The sequence below is a fragment of the Anolis sagrei genome, chromosome 6, assembly GCF_037176765.1.
Source record: "Anolis sagrei isolate rAnoSag1 chromosome 6, rAnoSag1.mat, whole genome shotgun sequence".
Lineage (NCBI taxonomy): Eukaryota > Metazoa > Chordata > Lepidosauria > Squamata > Dactyloidae > Anolis > Anolis sagrei.
This window is the reverse complement of record NC_090026.1, coordinates 127,770,223-127,789,127: the sequence shown is the minus strand read 5'-3', so window position 1 is coordinate 127,789,127 and position 18,905 is coordinate 127,770,223. Positions and strand designations below refer to the sequence as shown.

The 18,905-nt window shown below is 45.5% G+C and overlaps 1 protein-coding gene across 4 annotated transcripts in view; it reads left to right on the top strand.

The window, feature by feature from the left end:
* GJC2 (gap junction protein gamma 2) overlaps positions 1-18,647 on the top strand; it is an 83,337-nt gene extending 64,690 nt beyond the window's left edge. For 2 of the 4 annotated variants that reach the window (XM_060782678.2, XM_060782682.2), the window contains one exon: positions 13,727-18,647. In XM_060782678.2, the coding sequence (XP_060638661.1) occupies positions 13,747-15,003 (1,257 nt within the window). In that variant the 5' untranslated portion in view covers positions 13,727-13,746 and the 3' untranslated portion in view covers positions 15,004-18,647. Of the gene's footprint in view, positions 1-5,014; positions 5,460-13,726 lie in introns of those variants that run through there. The other 2 variants (XM_060782681.2, XM_060782679.2) reach the window with 2 other exon arrangements.
* The last annotated feature ends 258 nt before the right edge of the window (positions 18,648-18,905 follow it).

The window sequence follows — 18,905 nt, the reverse complement described above, 5'->3', positions numbered from 1 at the left end:
TGAAGAAGAGAAGGCTGAGAGGAGATATGATAGCCATGTATAAATATGTGAGAGGAAGCCACAGGGAGGAGGGAGCAAGCTTGTTTTCTGCTTCCCTGGAGACTAGGACGCAATGGAAGAATGGATTCAAAGTACAAGAGAGGAGATTCCATCTGAACCTGAGGAAGAACTTCCTGACTGTGAGAGCCGTTCAGCAGTGGAACTCTCTGCCCCGGAATGTGGTGGAGTCTCCTTCTTTGGAAGCTTTTAAACAGAGGCTGGATGACCATCTGTCAGGGGTGATTTGAATGCAATATTCCTGCTTCTTGGCAGAATGGGGTTGGACTGGAGGGCCCAGGAGGTCTCTTCCAACTCTTTGGTTTGATTTGATTCTATGATTTTGAAGTTGCGATGGAGAGAAACTAAAGGGCAGGGAGAGCCAAGGAGGCTGAAGGAAGCCAGAGTGAAGTTTTGTTGTCCGAACCTGCATTTCCTACCTGATTAGTGTTTTGCTTCCCAGTCTTAGTTTGCAACACATAGTTAGCTGCCTGCTAGACCAAACATTTCTCCCGTGTTTATGGGACAAATATACAAATACTATACTGGAAATGAAAGTATATATTTTTTGTTTTTGTTTTGGAGCTCTGTTTTTTCCTCTTCTGTCTAAATAGGTGGCTTGAGCTTTGGCAAAGCTTTCCCCCAAAAGTCCTAAATATGTTTTTTATGTATTGTCGAAGGCTTTCATGGCCGGAATCACTGGGTTGTTGTAGGTTTTTTCGGGCTATATGGCCATGGTCTAGAGGCATTCTCTCCTGACGTTTTGCCTGTATCTATGGCAAGCATCCTCAGAGGTAGTGAGGTCTGTTGGAACTAGGAAAGGGGTTTATATATCTGTGGAATGACCAGGGTGGGGCAAAGGACTCTTGTCTGCTGGAGCTAGGTGTGAATGTTTCAACTGACCACCTTGATTAGCATTTGATTGCCTGGAAGTGCCTGGAGCAATCTTTTTCATGGTTTCCTCCTTTCTGTTGAAATTGTCCACATGCTTGTGGATTTCAATAGCAGAGCACCTGATGAACCAACCTGGACACAGCATATTATTGGAGAACACAGAAATGCTGGACCACTCTCACAACCACCATGTCAGACTACACAGAGAAGCCACTGAAATCCACAAGCATGTGGACAATTTCAACAGAAAGGAGGAAACCATGAAAATGAACAAAATCTGGCTGCCAGTATTAAAAACTCTAAAATTACAACAGCACAACAACAGAGGAAAACAATCTGGGACATCTAATCAGCTCTCAACAAAAGATTCCCCCAGGCACTGCCAGGCCATCAAATGCTAATCAAGGTGGTCAGTTGAAACATTCACACCTAGTTCCAGCAGGGAAGAGTCCTTTGTCTCACGCTGATCATTCCACAGATATATAAACCCCTTTTCCTAGTTCCAACAGACCTCACTATCTCTGAGGATGCTTGCCATAGATGCAGGCGAAACGTCAGGAGAAAATGCCTCTAGAACATGGCCATATAGTCTGAAAAAACCTACAACAATCCTATGTTTTTTATGTGCTATTTTGCCCCTATATTCTGAAAACAGCATATCCAAGAGATCAGTGCTTTTCAGTTTCGTCAGAAAATTCTTCCCCAGGAAAAGACAACATTGGGAAATTTCCTCCAAAGTTCAGCATCTCATCATATTTTGGATAATAGTTTCTTGTCTAGTATGCTCAAGTTTAATGCTGCAGTTGTGCAAGAAATAGGCCATGCCTTCAAGATCATAGGAAAGTTGTATTACTTAGTACAGCCATTGCCAGAAGGGACAGAGAGCTTGATCTATGCTGACGATCATGCTATCACTACTCAAGCAGGGAGCTTTGAAATGGCTGAACAGAAGCTCTCCGAAGCTTTAGGTCAGTGTTTCTCAACCTGGGAGGTGTTGCAAGTGGGGTTTCAGAAGGGTCACCAAAGACCATCAGAAAACATATATTTCTGATGGTTTTAGGCATCCCTTTGGTAGAGAAGGCTGACGATCTCCCCGCCTGTCCTTCTCTTCCTTTTTGGAAACAGATGGCAAATCCTCTCACCAAAAGCTCTCCTTCTGCCAAGAGGGAGGGTTGTTTCTGAGACTCCAAGTGGGGAGGGGGGAGCAGGCGTGCTCAGCGTATGGCAGCATAGGAATGGTGGGAGTTGAAGTCCAAAACACCCGGAGGAGCGAAGTTGGCCCATGCCTGGTGTAGACTGAGATATGCACCCTTGAATTCATTCATTTGGACTAAAATACGGAGTGGATGCATTGCTTTATGTTAATGTGGAAGCCGCCAGTTGGAACTGTTTGGACTTCTTCTCTTCCTATTTAAACACCGGATGAAGCTCTAAACCCAACACCGTCCAGTCATTGCCTTTCCCTAAGTAAACATATGCTATCTCTTTCTTTTTGCAATTGCCTTTATCTCACTAGCTCAGTATCTTCCGTGCATTTACTCTCCCTTCTTGTAAACAGTCTTGAACAGATTCTGATTTTAGCTGCAATTATTTCCTGGACTGCCTTAAGATCCCAATACTGCAAATATTTCCTAGAAATTTGTGTAGATTTCTACTTGATTTAGGAGCTCCTGTTGGTGCAGTGGATTAAACCGCTGAGCTGCTGAACTTGCTGACCAAAAGATCGGTGGCTCAAATCCAGGGAAGCACTGTTAGCCCCAGCTTCTGCCAACCTAGCAGTTCGAAAACATGCAAATGTGAGTAGAGTAATGGGTGTTGTAGTCCAGAGCATCCTTGAAGTGACTGGGTTGACCTTGAAGGAGCTGGGGGTGGTCACGGCCGACAGGGAGCTCTGGCGTGGGCTGGTCCATGAGGTCACGAAGATCGGAAACGACTGAACGAATGAACAACAACAAAGTCCACAGCAGGATTCCATCTGACTCCTAACACCACACAGTTGCGTTAAAATAGCAAGCAGTTTATTGAAGATAGCAAAACCAAAAGCAATAAAAGTAATCCACAATAAGAAGGCAAATTCAATTGATTAGGAAGTAAAAAGAGCAATACATCCAAAGAGAAAACAGTCCAAGAAAGTCCAAGATGGTCTTGCAGAACTACATTTCCCATAGCATTGAGCCCAAGTGGTGTCAAACTGCATTCCTTTCATGGTGCCGATGCACCTGAGTGTAAAGCTATCAATGCTCAGAATCCTGTAGTTTTGAAAGTTATATCTGGGGAGGCATGCATTTGGCGAGTCGTTTGCCAAGACAGCCTTGCAGAACTACATCTCCCATAGCATTGAGCCCAAGTGGTGTCGAATTGCATTCCTTCCGTGGTGTCAATGCACCTGAAGTGTAAAACTATCAATGCTCAGGATCTTGTAGTTTCAAATGTTATATCTTGGGAGGCATGTATTTGGTGAGACATCGTTTGCTAAGACGGCCTTGCAGAACTACATCTCTCATAGCATTGAGACCAAGTGGTGTCAAACTTCATTCCTTCCATGGTGTCGAAGAACCTGAATGTAAAACTATCATGCTCAGAATCCCATAATTTTGAATGTTATTTCTGGGGAGGCATGCATTTTGCAAGGCATCGTTTGCCAAGAAGGCCTTGGGGAACTACATCTCCCATAGCATTGAGCCCAACAGGTGTCGAAGTGCATTCCTTTTGGTGTGTCTATGTACTTGAAGTGTAAAACTATCAATGCTCAGATAGTTTTGAATGTTATATCTGGGGAGCCTTTGTTTGCTAAAAAGGCCTTGCAGAACTACATCTCCCATAGCATTGAGCTCCAGTGGCGTTGAACTGCATTCCTTCCATGGTGTCAATGCACCTGAAGTGTAAAATTAATAATGCTCAGAATCCCGTAGTTTTGAATGTTATATCTGGGGAGACATTGTCTGCCAAGGCGGCCTTGCAGAACTACATCTCCCATAACATTGAGCCCAAGTGGTGTCAAACTGCATTTCTTCTGTAGTGTCAATGCATCTAAGTGTAAAACTATCAATGCTCAGAATCCCATAGTTTTGAGTGTTATATCTGGGGAGGCATTGTTTGCCAAGAAGGCCTTGCAGAACTACATCTCCCATAGCATTGAGCCCAAGTGGTGTCGAATTGCATTCCTTCCATGGTGTCAATGCACCTGAAGTGTAAAATTAATAATGCTCAGAATCCCGTAGTTTTGAATGTTATATCTGGGGAGACATTGTCTGCCAAGACGGCCTTGCAGAACTACATCTCCCATAACATTGAGCCCAAGTGGTGTCAAACTGCATTTCTTCTGTAGTGTCAATGCATCTAAGTGTAAAACTATCAATGCTCAGAATCCCATAGTTTTGAGTGTTATATCTGGGGAGGCATCGTTTGCCAAGAAAGCCCTGCAGAACTACATCTCCCATAATATTGAGCCCAAGTGGTGTCAAAGTGCATTTCTTCTGTAATGTCGATGCATCTAAGTGTAAAACTATCAATGCTCAGAATCCTGTAGTTTTGAATGTTATATCTGGAGAGGCATTGTTTGCCAAGAAGGCCTTGCAGAACTACATCTCCCATAGCATTGAGCCCAAGTGGTGTCAAAGTACATTCCTTCCATGGTGTCAATGCATCTGAGTGTAAAACTATCAATGCTTAGAATCCCATAGTTTTGAATGTTATATCTGGAGAGTCATAGTTTGGCTAAGACTGCCTTGCAGAACTACATCTCCCATAACATTGAGCCCAAATGGTGTCAAACTGCATTTCTTCTGTAGTGTCGATGAATCTAAGTGTAAAACTATCAATGCTCAGAATCCCGTAGTTTTGAATGTTATATCTGGGGAGGCATTGTTTGCCAAGACGGCCTTGCAGAACTACATCTCCCATAGCACTGAACCCAAGAGGTGCTGAACTGCATTCCTTCTGCAGTGTTGACGTACCCAAAGAGTGTTTTGTTTTGATACAGATGCACTCCTGTCTGGCCTGAAACTGTACATGGCTCCATAGCTTTCCAATCCAGCGAGTGTTCCTTTCTTCCTTTTCCTCTCTTTCCAAAGCCTTGCGCTGCCGTTCCCTGGCCATGCGCTTCCCAGATGTTTCCCATTAGTCATGCTTTCCCTCTCCTCCGTTACCGATGCTCTTAACTTACACTGAAGACATGCAAAACCCAGCAACTTTTCGCAGGGAAACCGGAGAGGGTGCATTTCTCCTCTTTGCACAAAATGCGCAGGATGTGTGCAAAGGTTTCCATAGAAAGCAAGACATTGGAGTGCCTTCCTATGCCTTTCGGCGCAACCTTTTGTTTCAGGGAGACTTTTCTGTCTCCCACTAAAAGGGAAACGTGGCCTTTGCTCGTAGTCTTTATTTATAGGGAGGTCGGTGGGTTGCCGTCTCAGGGCCAGGAAGGCGGAGCCCGGAAGGATGTGCTTAAAAGTTTGCTCCGAAGTGGCTCTTTCATGACTTTTTGTGGCATCTTTCGTGATCCAGAAGCATCATGTCTCCGTGAGTAACTGGTTGGTATCTCCTTTCCTGCTTTATTTTCCTTCCAAAGGTTTGGAAGAGCATGGGATTCTTCTCTTTGTTTTCTACGTTATGTTTGGTCTTTTTTAATGTTGTTGTGAGAATTTAAAAGGAAGAGCGTTGGTGGAAATGTATACGCAAAGGATGTCCGAACCACAGTGTTGGAGGGGACCACAAAGATCATCCAAACCAACCCTGTTCTGCTACGAACTGCAGCTCCTTTATGGGAGAAATGTAGACTGGATCTACATGGAACTGCATTATATGGTCCGTGTAGATAAGGCGTGGGTAAACTTTCTAACTTGGGGGGCACATGCTAGTATCCCCTGCTAGGAGGACTGGCTGCCCAGTGATGGAGGGGAGGGAAGGAAGGAGGAAGGAAAGGAAGGAGGGATAAAAGGATGGAAGGGAAGGATGGAAGGGGAAAGAAGGAAGGAGGGAAGAAAGAGGGAGGGAAGGAAGGACAAAGGGAAGGATGGAAGGAGAAAGAGAGAAGGAGGGAGAAAAGGGAAAAGGAAGAAAGGATGAAAGGTTGGAAGGGAAGGATGGAGAGAGAAAGAGGAAGAGAGGGAACGAAGGAAGGACGAAAGGGAAGGACGAAAGGGTGGAAGGGAAGGAAGGAAGAAGAAAGGGATAGAGGGAAGGAGGAAAGGAAGGGTAAAAGGGAAGGATGGAAGGAAGGGAAACGAGAAGGAAGGAAGGACTGATTAAAGGGTGGAAGGGAAGGATAGAAGGAGAAAGAGGGAGAGAAGGAAGGAGGGAAGAAAGAGGGAAAGGAGGATGAAAGGGTGAAAGGAAGGGATGGAAGGAGAAAGAGGGAGGGAGGGAAGGAAGGAAGGAAGGAAGGAAGGAAGGAAGGAAGGAAGGGTGGAAGGGAAGGAGGGAAGAAGAAAGAGGGCTAGAGTGAAGGAGGAAAGGAAGGATTGAAAGGGAAGGATGGATGGATGGAAGGAAGGGAAGAAGGAAGGAAAGCGAGAAGGAAGGAAGGAAGGACAGAAGGAAGGAAGGATGAAAGCGTGGAAGGGAAGGATGGAAGGAGAAAAAGGGAGAGAGGGAAGGAGGGAAGAAAGGATAGAAGGGAAGAATGGAAGGAAGGGAAGAAGGAAGCAAAGAGAGGAGGAATGAAGGACGAAAGAGTGGAAGGAATAAAGGGAGGGAGAAACAGGAGGGGAGGGAAAGAGAAGGACAGAAAGACAAAAGTGAAGGAAGTAAGGAAGGAGAAAGAGGGAAGGAAGGATGAAATGGTGGAAGGGAAGGAGGGAGGGGGGCAAAGGAGGAAGGAAAGAGAGAAAGAAGGGAGGATAGGGTGGTGCGAGAGAGGAGGGCCTGAGAAAAGAGCCCAAGGGGCCGCATTTGGCCCCTGGGCCTGGGCTTGCCCATACCTAGTGTAGATTGAACTGCATTATAATGGGTCTACATTGCTAACATAATGCAGTTCCAGCTTAAGAAAGAGCCTAGTAATGTGTCTAGCACTTTAGTTAATTTGCAAAAACGAATATTAACAGAACACCCATTTATTACCCTTTTATTTATTACCGATCTGTTGTTGTTGTTAGTTAGTTAGAAGAATCGACTGCCTTGGGGAATGATGAACTCTCATTCTTTGGAGATTTTGAACCAGTTTGGGGTGCATCTACACTACAGAATGAATGCATTTAATTGCCATAGAATCCTATCTCCGTATCGCTTTTTCCTTTATTTTCCTGTCTTGCACCAAATTTGAAAGAACGTTGGGAGGAAATCCCTGGAGAAAAACGGAGAGCGTGGGAGGAAATGTCTACAGAAAGGATGTTCAAATCGGAGGGATAGGTTTGGAAGGGGGGAAATAATATTAGCAGGACACCCCCACTTACTATCCTTTTGAAGAGCAAGACAGCCTTGGAAAATGATGTTTTGAAATAGAATGGATTGTTTATATTTTGCAGATTTTAAATCGTGTGGGGTTTACCCCCATAATTTGTGTCAATCAAAGAGTTGAAAGCTGGAGATCAAAATATAAACAATGATCATAATGATGTTGGATTGCCATCTGTCAGGGGTGATTTGAATGCAATATTCCTGCTTCTTGGCAGATGGGGGTTGGACTGGATGACCCATGAGGTCTCTTACAACTCTTTGATTCTATGATTCTATGTGAGATTGCCATGGTTCAATGCTGTGGCATCTTGGGAGCTGTAGCTTTGCAAGGTCTTCAGCCTTCTCTGCCAAACTACAACTCCCAGGATTTCAAGGCAGTTAAAGTGGGGCCAAACTGCATTAATTCTACAGTGTAGATGTCCCCTTAGTCTGGTGTAGGGTTGTGTTGCCTTTGCTGGAACTACTTGGTCTAAATAGCACCTTAAACCTAACCCTCCGTATGTTTATCCCGATCTATCTTTGTCTCCATGGACTTCCCTCCTCCATTTCATTCACACAGATATTCTTGTCTTCCAGAACACAGTATTTCCTTTGTGTCGGTTTCAAAAGCACATGGTGTGTGTGTGTGTGTGTGTGTAAAATGGAGACCCGAACAGTGGGATTTGCAGAAGGAAAGAGACACAGCTTTTCAGCCCTATTCTTGAGGGCAATTCTCATTTTTTAAAATCCATGTTTCCATATATATATATAGCCTTTGACTGTGTGGATCATAATAAATTGTGGCAAGTTCTTATTGGGATGGGCATCCCAAGCCACCTTGTCTCTCTCCTGAGGAATCTGTACAAGGACCAAGTAGCAACAGTCAGAACTGACCACGGAACAACAGACTGGTTCAAGATTGGGAAAGGCGTACGGCAAGGCTGCATCCTCTCACCCAACCTTTTAAACTTGTATGCAGAACACATCATGCGATGTGCGGGGCTTGATGAATGCAAGGCTGGGGTGAACATTGCTGGAAGAAACATTAACAACCTCAGATATGCAGATGACACCACTCTGATGGCCGAAAGCGAGGAGGAGCTGAGGAGCCTTCTAATCAAGGTGAAAGAAGAAAGCGCAAAAGCCGGGTTGCAGCTAAACGTCAAAAAAACCAAGATTATGGCAACAAGAATGATTGACAACTGGAAAATAGAGGGAGAAACCGTGGAGGCCGTGACAGACTTTGTATTTCTAGGGGCAAAGATTACTGCAGATGCAGACTGTAGCCAGGAAATCAGAAGACGCTTCCTTCTTGGGAGGAGAGCAATGTCCAGTCTCGATAAAATAGTAAAGAGTAGAGACATCAGACTGGCAACCAAGATCCATTGCCTAGTCAAAGCCATGGTATTCCCTGTAGTCACCTCCGGATGCGAGAGCTGGACCTTAGGGAAGGCTGAGCCAAGGAAGATCGATGCTTTTGAGCTGTGGTGTTGGAGGAAAGTGCTGAGAGTGCCTTGGACTGCAAGAAGATCCAACCAGTCCATCCTCCAGGAAATAAAGCCCGACTGCTCACTGGAGGGAAAGATACTAGAGACAAAGTTGAAGTACTTTGGCCACATCATGAGGAGACAGGAAAGCCTAGAGAAGACAATTATGCTGGGGAAAGTGGAAGGCAAAAGGAAGAGGGGCCGACCAAGGGCAAGATGGATGGATGGCATCCTTGAAGTGACTGGACTGACCTTGAGGGAGCTGGGGGTGGTAACGGCTGACAGGGAGCTCTGGCGTGGGCTGGTCCATGAGGTCACGAAGAGTCGGAGACGACTGAACGAATGAACAACAACAACAACAACAACATATATATACACACACACACACACACGCACGCACACACACACACACATATACATACACACACACACACACACACACACATATATATATGCCATCCCTTGCCATGCATTGCTGTGGCCCAGTCTGTGTATATGGGTTTTCTGTATGTATATATGTGCATATGTATATATATATTTGTGTATATGTGTATATATGTGTATTTGTGTGTATATGTGGTTTTGCACATGAGTTGTAATGTATTTTTGGGTTTTTTTGCTTTTTAGTCTCTTTTGCTGTGTTTTTCCATGTTTTTATGAGTGATGGTCGCTTGTCGGCCTGATAGGTGTATTGTGTCCAAATTTGGTGTCAGTTTGTACAGTGGTTTTTGAGTTATGTTAATCCCACAAACTAACATTACATACATACATACATACATACATACATACATACATACATATATATATTGAGAGTGGGGGGGGGGAGAAAATGTGTATGTATGTATGAACCTTTCGGTCAGCAAGTATATGTATATATGTATGTGTGTGACACACATATAGGAAGGAAGTCCAATGTATTTCTGTCCCAAGCTTTCATCAACTATAACCCACCGTTTCCTTGAAAAATACTTCTTGGGAAGACTCTTTGAGTGTCCAGTGATGCTTCCAGCTGGGGTGCTGCATCTACACTATAGAATTAATGCAGTTTGGCATCACTCAATGATTAGGAATCTTGGGAGTTGTCGTTTGGAGAGGCACTCTTATAAGGCTAAAGGTAAAGGTTTCCCCTTGACATTAAGAGTAGTCGTGTCCGACTCTTCGGTTTGGTGCTCATCTTCATTTCTAAGCTGAAGAGCTGGAGTTGTCTGTAGACATCTCCATGGTTATGTTGCCAGCATGACTGCATGGAGCGCCGTTACCTTCCCGCAGGAGCGGTACCTATTGATCTACTCATATTTGCATGTTTTCAAACTGCTAGGATGGCAGAAGCTGGGGCTAACAGCAGCAGCTCATCCCACCCCCCGGATTAAAACCGCCAACCTTTCAGGCAGAACGTTCAGCAGCTCAGCGCTTTAACCCGCTGCACCATCGGGGACTCCTAAAGACCTTGTAAAACAACAACTTCCATTATTCCATAGCATTGAGCCTTAGTTACTTACTTTCTTAGGCAATCCCTCGTAGCCTGAGGATGATGGCCTTCCAAGTGTAGTGTCTTGGTGGTGGATATTTAGGTGACTGCGGAGCCCTACTCTTGACCCACATGATCTTACATAGTGAGGACTTTGGTTTCCAGGTAGAAGGTGTTCCCGGTCAGGGTTGGGTTGACACGCTTTCTTCCTCTTGGCACGTTTCTCCCTTTTGCCCTCCATTCGTGTCTCTTCAAATTCCGCAGCACTGCTGGTCACAGCTAACCTCCAGTTAGAGCACACAAGATCCAGGGCTTCCCAGTTCTCGGTGTCTATGCCACAATTTTAAAGGTTGGCTTTGATCCCATTTTTAAATCTCTTTTCCTGTCCACCAACATTCCGTTTTCTGTTCTTGATTTGGGAGTATAGTAACTACTTTGGGAGACGGTGATCAGGCATCTGGACATCATGGCCAGTCCAGTGGAGTTGATGGCGGAGGACCATCGCTTCAATGCTGGTGGTCTTTGCTTCTTCCAGCACGCTGACATTTGTCCGCCTATCTTCCCAAGAGATTTGCAGGATTTTTCAGAGGCAGCGCTGATGGAATCCTTCCAGGAGTTGAGTATAACGTCTGTAGACAGTCCACATTTCGCAGGCGTATAGCAGGGTTGGGAGGACAATAGCTATATAAACAAGCCCCTTGGTCTCCCTACGGATGTCCTGGTCCTCAAACACTCTCTGCTTCATTCGGAAAAATGCTGCACTCGCAGAGCTCAGGCGGCGTTGTATTTCGGTGTCGATGTTGACTTTGGTGGAGAGGTGGTTGCCAAGGGACCATTAACCTGTATTTCTGGAATTGGAGAGGGGTTGGCTGGTGACTGCTGGAAGAGCACTTTGGTTTCCTTGATGTTCAATGACAGGCTGAGCTTCTCGTATGCTTCTGCAAAGGTGTTTAGAGTGGCTTGTAGGTCTTCTTCTGAATGCACACAGATGATGTTGTCATCAGCATATTGGAGTTCTATAACAGATGTTGTTGTCATCATGCCAAGCTTCTCGTATACTTCTGCAAAGATGTTTAGAGTGGCTTGGAGGTCTTCTGAATGTGCACAGACAATGCTGTCATCAGCATATTGGAGTTCTATAACATGTTGTCATCAGGCTGAGCTTCTCGTATTCTTCAGCAAAGGTGTTTAGAGTTGCTTGTAGGTCTTCTTCTGAATGCACACAGATGATGTTGTCATCAGCATATTGGAGTTCTATAACAGATGTTGTTGTCATCATGCCAAGCTTCTCGTATATTTCTGCAAAGATGTTTAGAGTGGCTTGGAGGTCTTCTGAATGTGCACATGACATGTTGTTGTCATCAGGCCGAGTTTCTCATATGCTTCTGCAAAGGTGTTTAGAGTTGCTTGTAGGTCTTCTTCTGAATGCACACAGACGATGTTGTCATCAGCATATTGGAGTTCTATAACATGTTGTTGTCATCAGGCCGAGCTTCTCGTATACTTCTGCAAAGGTGTTTAGAGTGGCTCAGGGGTCTTCTTCTGAATGCATTGAATTATGGCCGCATTCACCCTATCGATGCACTATAAGATGCAAGATGTAAACAGTCCTTGAAAGTTGCATATTTGACATTCAAGATGGCTAGTTTTCTGACTTTTCCTTAGCAATATACAGGTGAAGGATTTGTGGGTTTCAATATGATATTGGAAGGGCTTCGTAGAAAGAAAAGATCCTGATTTTCCCCTCCCCAGAGAGACAAAATTGGAAGCAATGCATGGCTAGTTTGAAAGGCAACAATGGGCAATCTATTGCACGTCTCCAAAAGGCATGTGCCACTTGAACCCACTCTGGACAACAAGGTTTTTTCCATAAATAAACCGTAGAGAGAAGCAATTCAGTTGGTGACCATTAGTCATGGCTAGCACAAAGCCATCCATACATAATTCATGATTTTACAATGATGTGTTTACATCATCAACACTACTTCTCATACAATAATGCGGTCCTTTGCACTATTCATTATGCAAGTGTGTTTTACATCAGTCGTGGTTAGCGGTCCCACCTAGTGCACTGTGATAGTTTATTTGTGTCGTACAATTATGATCACTTAGCACAGTAGTTCTCAACCTTCCTAATGCCGTGACCCCTAAATACAGTTCTTCATGTGGTGGTGACTCCCAACCATAACATTATTTTCAATGCTACTTCATAACTGTAATTTTGCTTCTGTTATGAATCGTAATGCAAATATCTGATATGCAGGATGTATTTTCATTCACTGGACCAAATACTTGATACACCCAAATTTGAATACTGGTGGGATTCTTCTTTCACCTTGGTTAGAAGGCTCCTCCTTGCTTTCAGTCATCAAAGCGGTATCATCTGCATATCTAAGGTTGTTAATGTTTCTTCCAGCAATTTTAACTCTAGGATACAACCCTGCAGTATGCCTTTCCCTGTTACCTGTTACGCCCAAATTTGAATACTGGTGAGGTTTGGGGAGGATTGATTTTGTAATTTGGGAGATGTAGTTGCTGGAATTTATAGTTCACTTATAATCAAAGAGCATTCTGAATTCCACCAGCGATGGATTTGAACCAAACTTGGTACACAGAACTCCCATGAGAAACAGAAAACACTGGAAGGGTTTGGTAAACATTGAACTTGAGTTTCTGAGTTGTAGTTCACCTACAACTCAGAGAGGAAGGAGCAGAGGAGTGCTGTGGATTCACGCAATGATGGATCTGGACCAAACTTGGCACAAATACTCAATGTGCCTGAATGTGAACACTGGTGGAGTCTGGGGAAAATAAACCTTGACATTTGGGAGTTGTAGTTGTTGGGATTTATAGTTCACCTACAATCAAAGAGCATTCTGAACTCTACCAATGATGTCATTGAACCAAATTTGACACACAGAATTCCCATGACCAGCAGAAAATACTGGAAGGGTTTGGTAGGCATTCACCTTGAGTTTTGGAGTTGTAGTTCACCTATATCTAGACAGCACTGTGGACTCAAACAAGGATGGATCTGGACCAAACTTGGCACAAATCCTCAATATGCCCCAATGTGATCACTGGTGGAGTTTGAGGAAAATAGACCTTGACATTTGGGAGTTGTAGTTGGTGGGATTTATAGTTCACCTACAATCAAAGAGCATTCTGAAACTCACCCATGATAGAATTGGGCCAAACTTCCCACACAGAACCTCCTTGACCAACAGAAAATATTTTGTTTATTGATGGTCTTTGGTGATCCCTCTGACACCCCCTCACGACCCCCCCCCCAGGAGTCCTGACCCCCAGATTGAGAAACGCTGATGTATGGCATTGCATTTTGCCTTCATTACATTGGAAATCGCTTTGAGTTCCCTCAGGGGGGAAAAGCTATATATAAATGTTGTACATAAGTAAATAAATACACCATATACAATTAATGTTCCAACTTCTCTTGTCTTTTGTGCAGGTTATAAATGATTAGCCCCTATGACCAACATGAGCTGGAGCTTCCTAACCCGCCTACTAGAAGAAATTCACAACCACTCCACGTTTGTGGGGAAGATCTGGCTGACCGTCCTGATCGTCTTCCGCATTGTCCTGACGGCCGTCGGGGGCGAGTCCATCTATTCGGACGAACAGAGCAAGTTCACTTGCAACACCAAGCAGCCTGGTTGTGACAACGTCTGCTATGACGCCTTTGCGCCACTCTCCCACGTCCGGTTCTGGGTCTTCCAGATCATCATGATCTCCACGCCGTCGGTCATCTACTTGGGCTACGCCATCCACAGGATCGCCAGGTCCTCAGAAGAGGAGAAGAAGAGGTTCCGGGGTTTCAAGCGGAAGAAGCAGTTTGCGCTTAACTGGCAAGCCGTCCGCAATCTGGAAGACCCCTTGGGAGCTGAAGAGGAGGAGCCCATGATCGCCGATGAGATTGTGGAGATGGAAGAGAAAGCCAAAGCCAAGGAGGAGAGGAAGGAGCAGAAGAAGCACGACGGCAGGAGACATATCCAGGAGGAGGGCCTGATGAAGATCTACGTCTTCCAGCTCCTCACCCGAGCCTCGTTCGAAGTGGCCTTCTTGATCGGGCAGTACATGCTCTACGGCTTCGAAGTCACACCGTATTACCTTTGCACCCGAGAGCCTTGCCCTCACGACGTCGACTGCTTTGTGTCTCGGCCGACGGAGAAGACCATCTTCCTCTTGGTGATGTACGTCGTCAGCTGCCTTTGCTTGCTCCTCAATCTGGCCGAGATGTGCCACTTGGGCATCGGCACCATCCGGGACGCCATCCGAGAACGGAAGATCCACAGCTTCCGGCAGCCGCCCTACAACTACGCCGCTTACCCCAAGAACATCTCCTGCCCGCCGGAGTACAATCTGGTGGTGAAATCAGACAAGCAGGGCAAGGTGCCCAACAGTTTGATGGCCCACGAGCAGAACTTGGCCAACGTCGCTCAGGAGCAGCAGTGCACCAGCCCTGATGAGAACATTCCCCCAGACTTGTCCACGCTCCATAAACACTTGCGGGTGGCTCAAGAGCAGCTGGATATTGCCTTCCAGAGCTACAATGGGACTCAGGGGAATGGGCAGCCCTCGAGGACCAGCAGTCCTGCATCCGGCGGGACGATGGCGGAGCAGAACAGGGCCAACACAGCCCAGGAAAAACAAGGGGCCAAGCCTAAAGCTGGTTCGGAGAGAGGTAGTTCCAACGGCAAAGATGGGAAAAACTCTGTCTGGATATAATAAGCTTGATATAGGCAAAGCAGGAGCTGGAGCTGTCTTCTCGCTGGAACAGGATTCCTTCCGGAGAGCTTTGGGTTGCTTTCGAAGGTCAAAACGTCTGGATAAAGGCTATCCAATGTTTGCCAGCAATGTGTTGGAGCAATGCTCCCTGGTTGGTTCAGGAAAGGCCTCTCCCTACACCCACATTCTGCTCCCAGGTGCACAAAGCTCAGCGTCTGGACACGAGAGGACTTGTTGGTCATTTTGTGCTAACTCCAAAAGGTTAACTCCTTAAGGATTTCCTCCTTGGTGTTTATTATCGTTGTTCTCTCAGGGTGGAACTTGTGGGGTGCGGTTGCAAATATTGTTCTCTGACTTGAAATTTCAGGAGAGAAATCCCTTCCCTCTTGCCGAGAAAGCACAGAAACTCCCCAATAATTTCCTTGCAGGAATCAGGGACTGCCACTCATTTAACATTCCCCTTGGCTTAGCTGGTTGCATTCAGTGTGTTTCCCTTCATCCGGCTGATTTTCCTTTGCTTCCCTCCTTGCTCTTGTCTGTTCTCTTTATGATGCCTATATTTTATTGCACCATGCACGCTCATGCATAAGTCGACCTCTTGTATAACTCGAGAGGAGGTTTGGGGGCCAAAATTAAGGATTTTGATAGGACTGGTTGATAAATTGAAAGTCTGAAGGGGAATGCACCAATGTCTCCTCATGGGGCCAGTCGCCGTGTTTCGGATAAAAGATGCAGTACTTCCACTGACCCGTGGATAAGTTGACTCAGTTTCCTTTTTGGACTATAATTTTCTAGACTTCTACATGAGTATATGCAGTGATTATCCCTTTCCTCTGATGCCTTTTGGCTCATCCAGTTCCCCAACATCTTAGTGATGCATGCACTGGGGTTTGTATTTGCAATTCTTCCAGTGGCAACCACCCTATACTTCCACCTCTCTCTCAAAGCTGGGAGCTGAAAGGGAGAGAGGGCCATGTATTGGGACGTCTCCTGTTGTGGAAATTTGGCCCAACCCAAGATGGCCCTTCACCCTTTAATCCTGTCCCCTCCATGCATTTGTAGGCCTTCGCCGGTTACCCTTTTGCTGTGTGCTTTCCAAAGTTTTTTCAAATAACACTTACTTAATGTCTAACTCCTCATGTGGAAGATGGCCCACTGACAGACGTTACTGTAGTATCTTACTCTGAATTATTGATTGTGCTCGCAACCTCTGTATTTTGGAAATGGGGCACTAACATTTATCTATGGTCCTCTTGCAATAGTGTGATGGCTTCCCTACATAAGGAGTGAGCCTGCAAGGAGGAGGCCAAAGCCCTGCATCTTGGGCAGCAGTGGAGTTGCAACTTCAGACGTGTGCAACGTGTTTATGCTTTTGTGCTTCTCTGAGAAGCGCTCAAGGATTTAAGACCCATGTGCCATCTTTGTTTAATTGGTGGAAGCACAAAATCATAACCTCTGCATTTCAGAAATGGGGCACTAAGATGGAGCCATGGTCTTCATGCAATGGTGTGATGGCTTCCCTAGATCAGGAGTGAGCCTGCAAGGAGAAGGCCGAAGCCCTGCATCTTGGGTCCCAGTGGAGTTGCAAATTTAGACATGTGCAGCGTGTTTATGCTTCTGTGCTTCGCTGATAAGCACTTAAGCATCTAAGACCCATGTGCCATCTTTGTTTAATTGGTGGAAGCACAAAATCATAACCTCTGCATTTTGGAAATGGGACACTAACATGGATGCATGGTCCTCTTGCAATGATATGGTGGCTTTCCTAGATCAGGAGTGAGCCTGCAAGGAGGAGGCCGAAGTCCTGCATCTTGGGAACCAGTGGAGTTGCAACTTTAGACGTGTCCTGCATCGTTGGTATCAGTTGAGTTGCAACTTTAGACCTATGTGGCGTGTTTATGCTTTTGTGCTTCTCTGAGAAGCACTTAAGGATCTAAGACCCATGTGCCATCTTTGTGTAATTGGTGGAAGCACAAAATTACAACCTCTGCATTTGGGAAATAAGACACTAAAATGGATCCATGGTCTTCATGCAATGGTGTGATGGCTTCCCTAGATCAGGAGTGAACCTGCAAGGAGGAGGATGAAGCCCTGCCTCTTGGGCACCAGTGGAGTTGCAACTTTGGTCCTGCATCGTTGGTATTGGTGGAGTTGCAAATTTAGACATGTGCAGCGTGTTTATGCTTTTGTGCTTCGCTGAGAAGCACTCAAGGATCTAAGACCCATGTGCCATTTTTGTGTAATTGGTGGAAGCACAAAATCACAACCTCTGCATTTTGGAAATGGGACACTATGGATGCATGGTCCTCTTGCAATGGTGTGATGGCTTCCCTAGATCAGGAGTGAATCTGCAAGGAGGAGGATGAAGCCCTGCCTCTTGGGCACCAGTGGAGTTGCAACTTTGGACGTGTCCTGCATCGTTGGTATTGGTGGAGTTGCAAATTTAGACATGTGCAGCGTGTTTATGCTTTTGTGCTTCGCTGAGAAGCACTCAAGGATCTAAGACCCATGTGCCATTTTTGTGTAATTGGTGGAAGCACAAAATCACAACCTCTGCATTTTGGAAATGGGACACTATGGATGCATGGTCCCCTTGCAATGGTGTGATGGCTTCCCTAGATCAGGAGTGAACCTGCAAGGAGGAGGATGAAGCCCTGCATCTTGGGCACCAGTGGAGTTGCAACTTTGGACGTGTCCTGCATCGTTGGTATTGGTGGAACTGCAAATTTAGACATGTGCAGCGTGTTTATGCTTTTGTGCTTCGCTGAGAAGCACTCAAAGATCTAAGACCCATGTGCCATATTTGTGTAATTGGTGGAAGCACAAAATCACAACCTCTGCATTTTGGAAAGGGGACACTAACATGGATGCATGGTCCTCTTGCAACAGTGTGATGGCTTCCCTAGATCAGGAGTGAGCCTGCAAGGAGGAGGCCAAAGCCCTGCATCTTGGGCACCAGTGGAGTTGCAACTTTGGACGTGTCCTGCATCATTGGTATTGGTGGAGATGCAAATTTAGACACAAGCAGCGTGTTTATGCTTTTGTGCTTCTCTGAGAAGCACTCAAGGATCTAAGACCCATGTGCCATCTTTGTGCAATTGGTGGAAGCACAAAATCACAACCTCTGCATTTTGGAAAGGGAGCACTAAGATGGATGCATGGTCCTCTTGCAATGATATGATGGCTTCCCTAGATCAAGAGCGAACTTGCAAGGAAAAGGCTGAAGTCCTGCATTGTTGGTATTAGTGGAGTTGCAACTTTAGATCTATGTGGTGTGTTTATGCTTTTGTGCTTCGCTGAGAAGCACTCAAGGATCCAAGACCTATGTGCAGTCTTTGTTTATTTTGGTGGAAGGTGTTGTAAACTGTTCCTGTTCCCTTGACTTTTGGTGCAAACGTGGCTCGAACACATCCTAGACCCTAAAGTGCCTTTAAGTAATATTATGAGTGACTTGTGGTATCTTCGTTGTGAAGGCAGATTGGTGCTAACATGATGAGAAACAAATGGCTTTTGCGGAATAAAACTTCTGTTAGCGTCATCCCAATATCACAGTCGGGAATTTGGGGAGACAGTTCCCCCAAAAGGGACTAGATCAGGCATGGGCCAACTTGGGCCCTCCAGGTGTTTTGGACTCCAACTCCCACAATTCCTAACAGCCGGTAGGCTGTTAGGAATTGTGAGAGTTGGAGTCCAAAACACCTGGAGGGCCCAAGTTGGCCTATGCCCGGGCAAAATACTGTAAGTCCCAGGATCTGATCCAAATTTTTCTGTTTATCCCAGATTATCTGGCAGTGGGGACTCATATAATCCAGTTTAAATCCAGAAAACTTGGGATATAGGGCCTGTTTGGAAGGAAGTCTCCTCTGACATAAAGATAAGCGACTTATTTGTGTTCCTTCCCC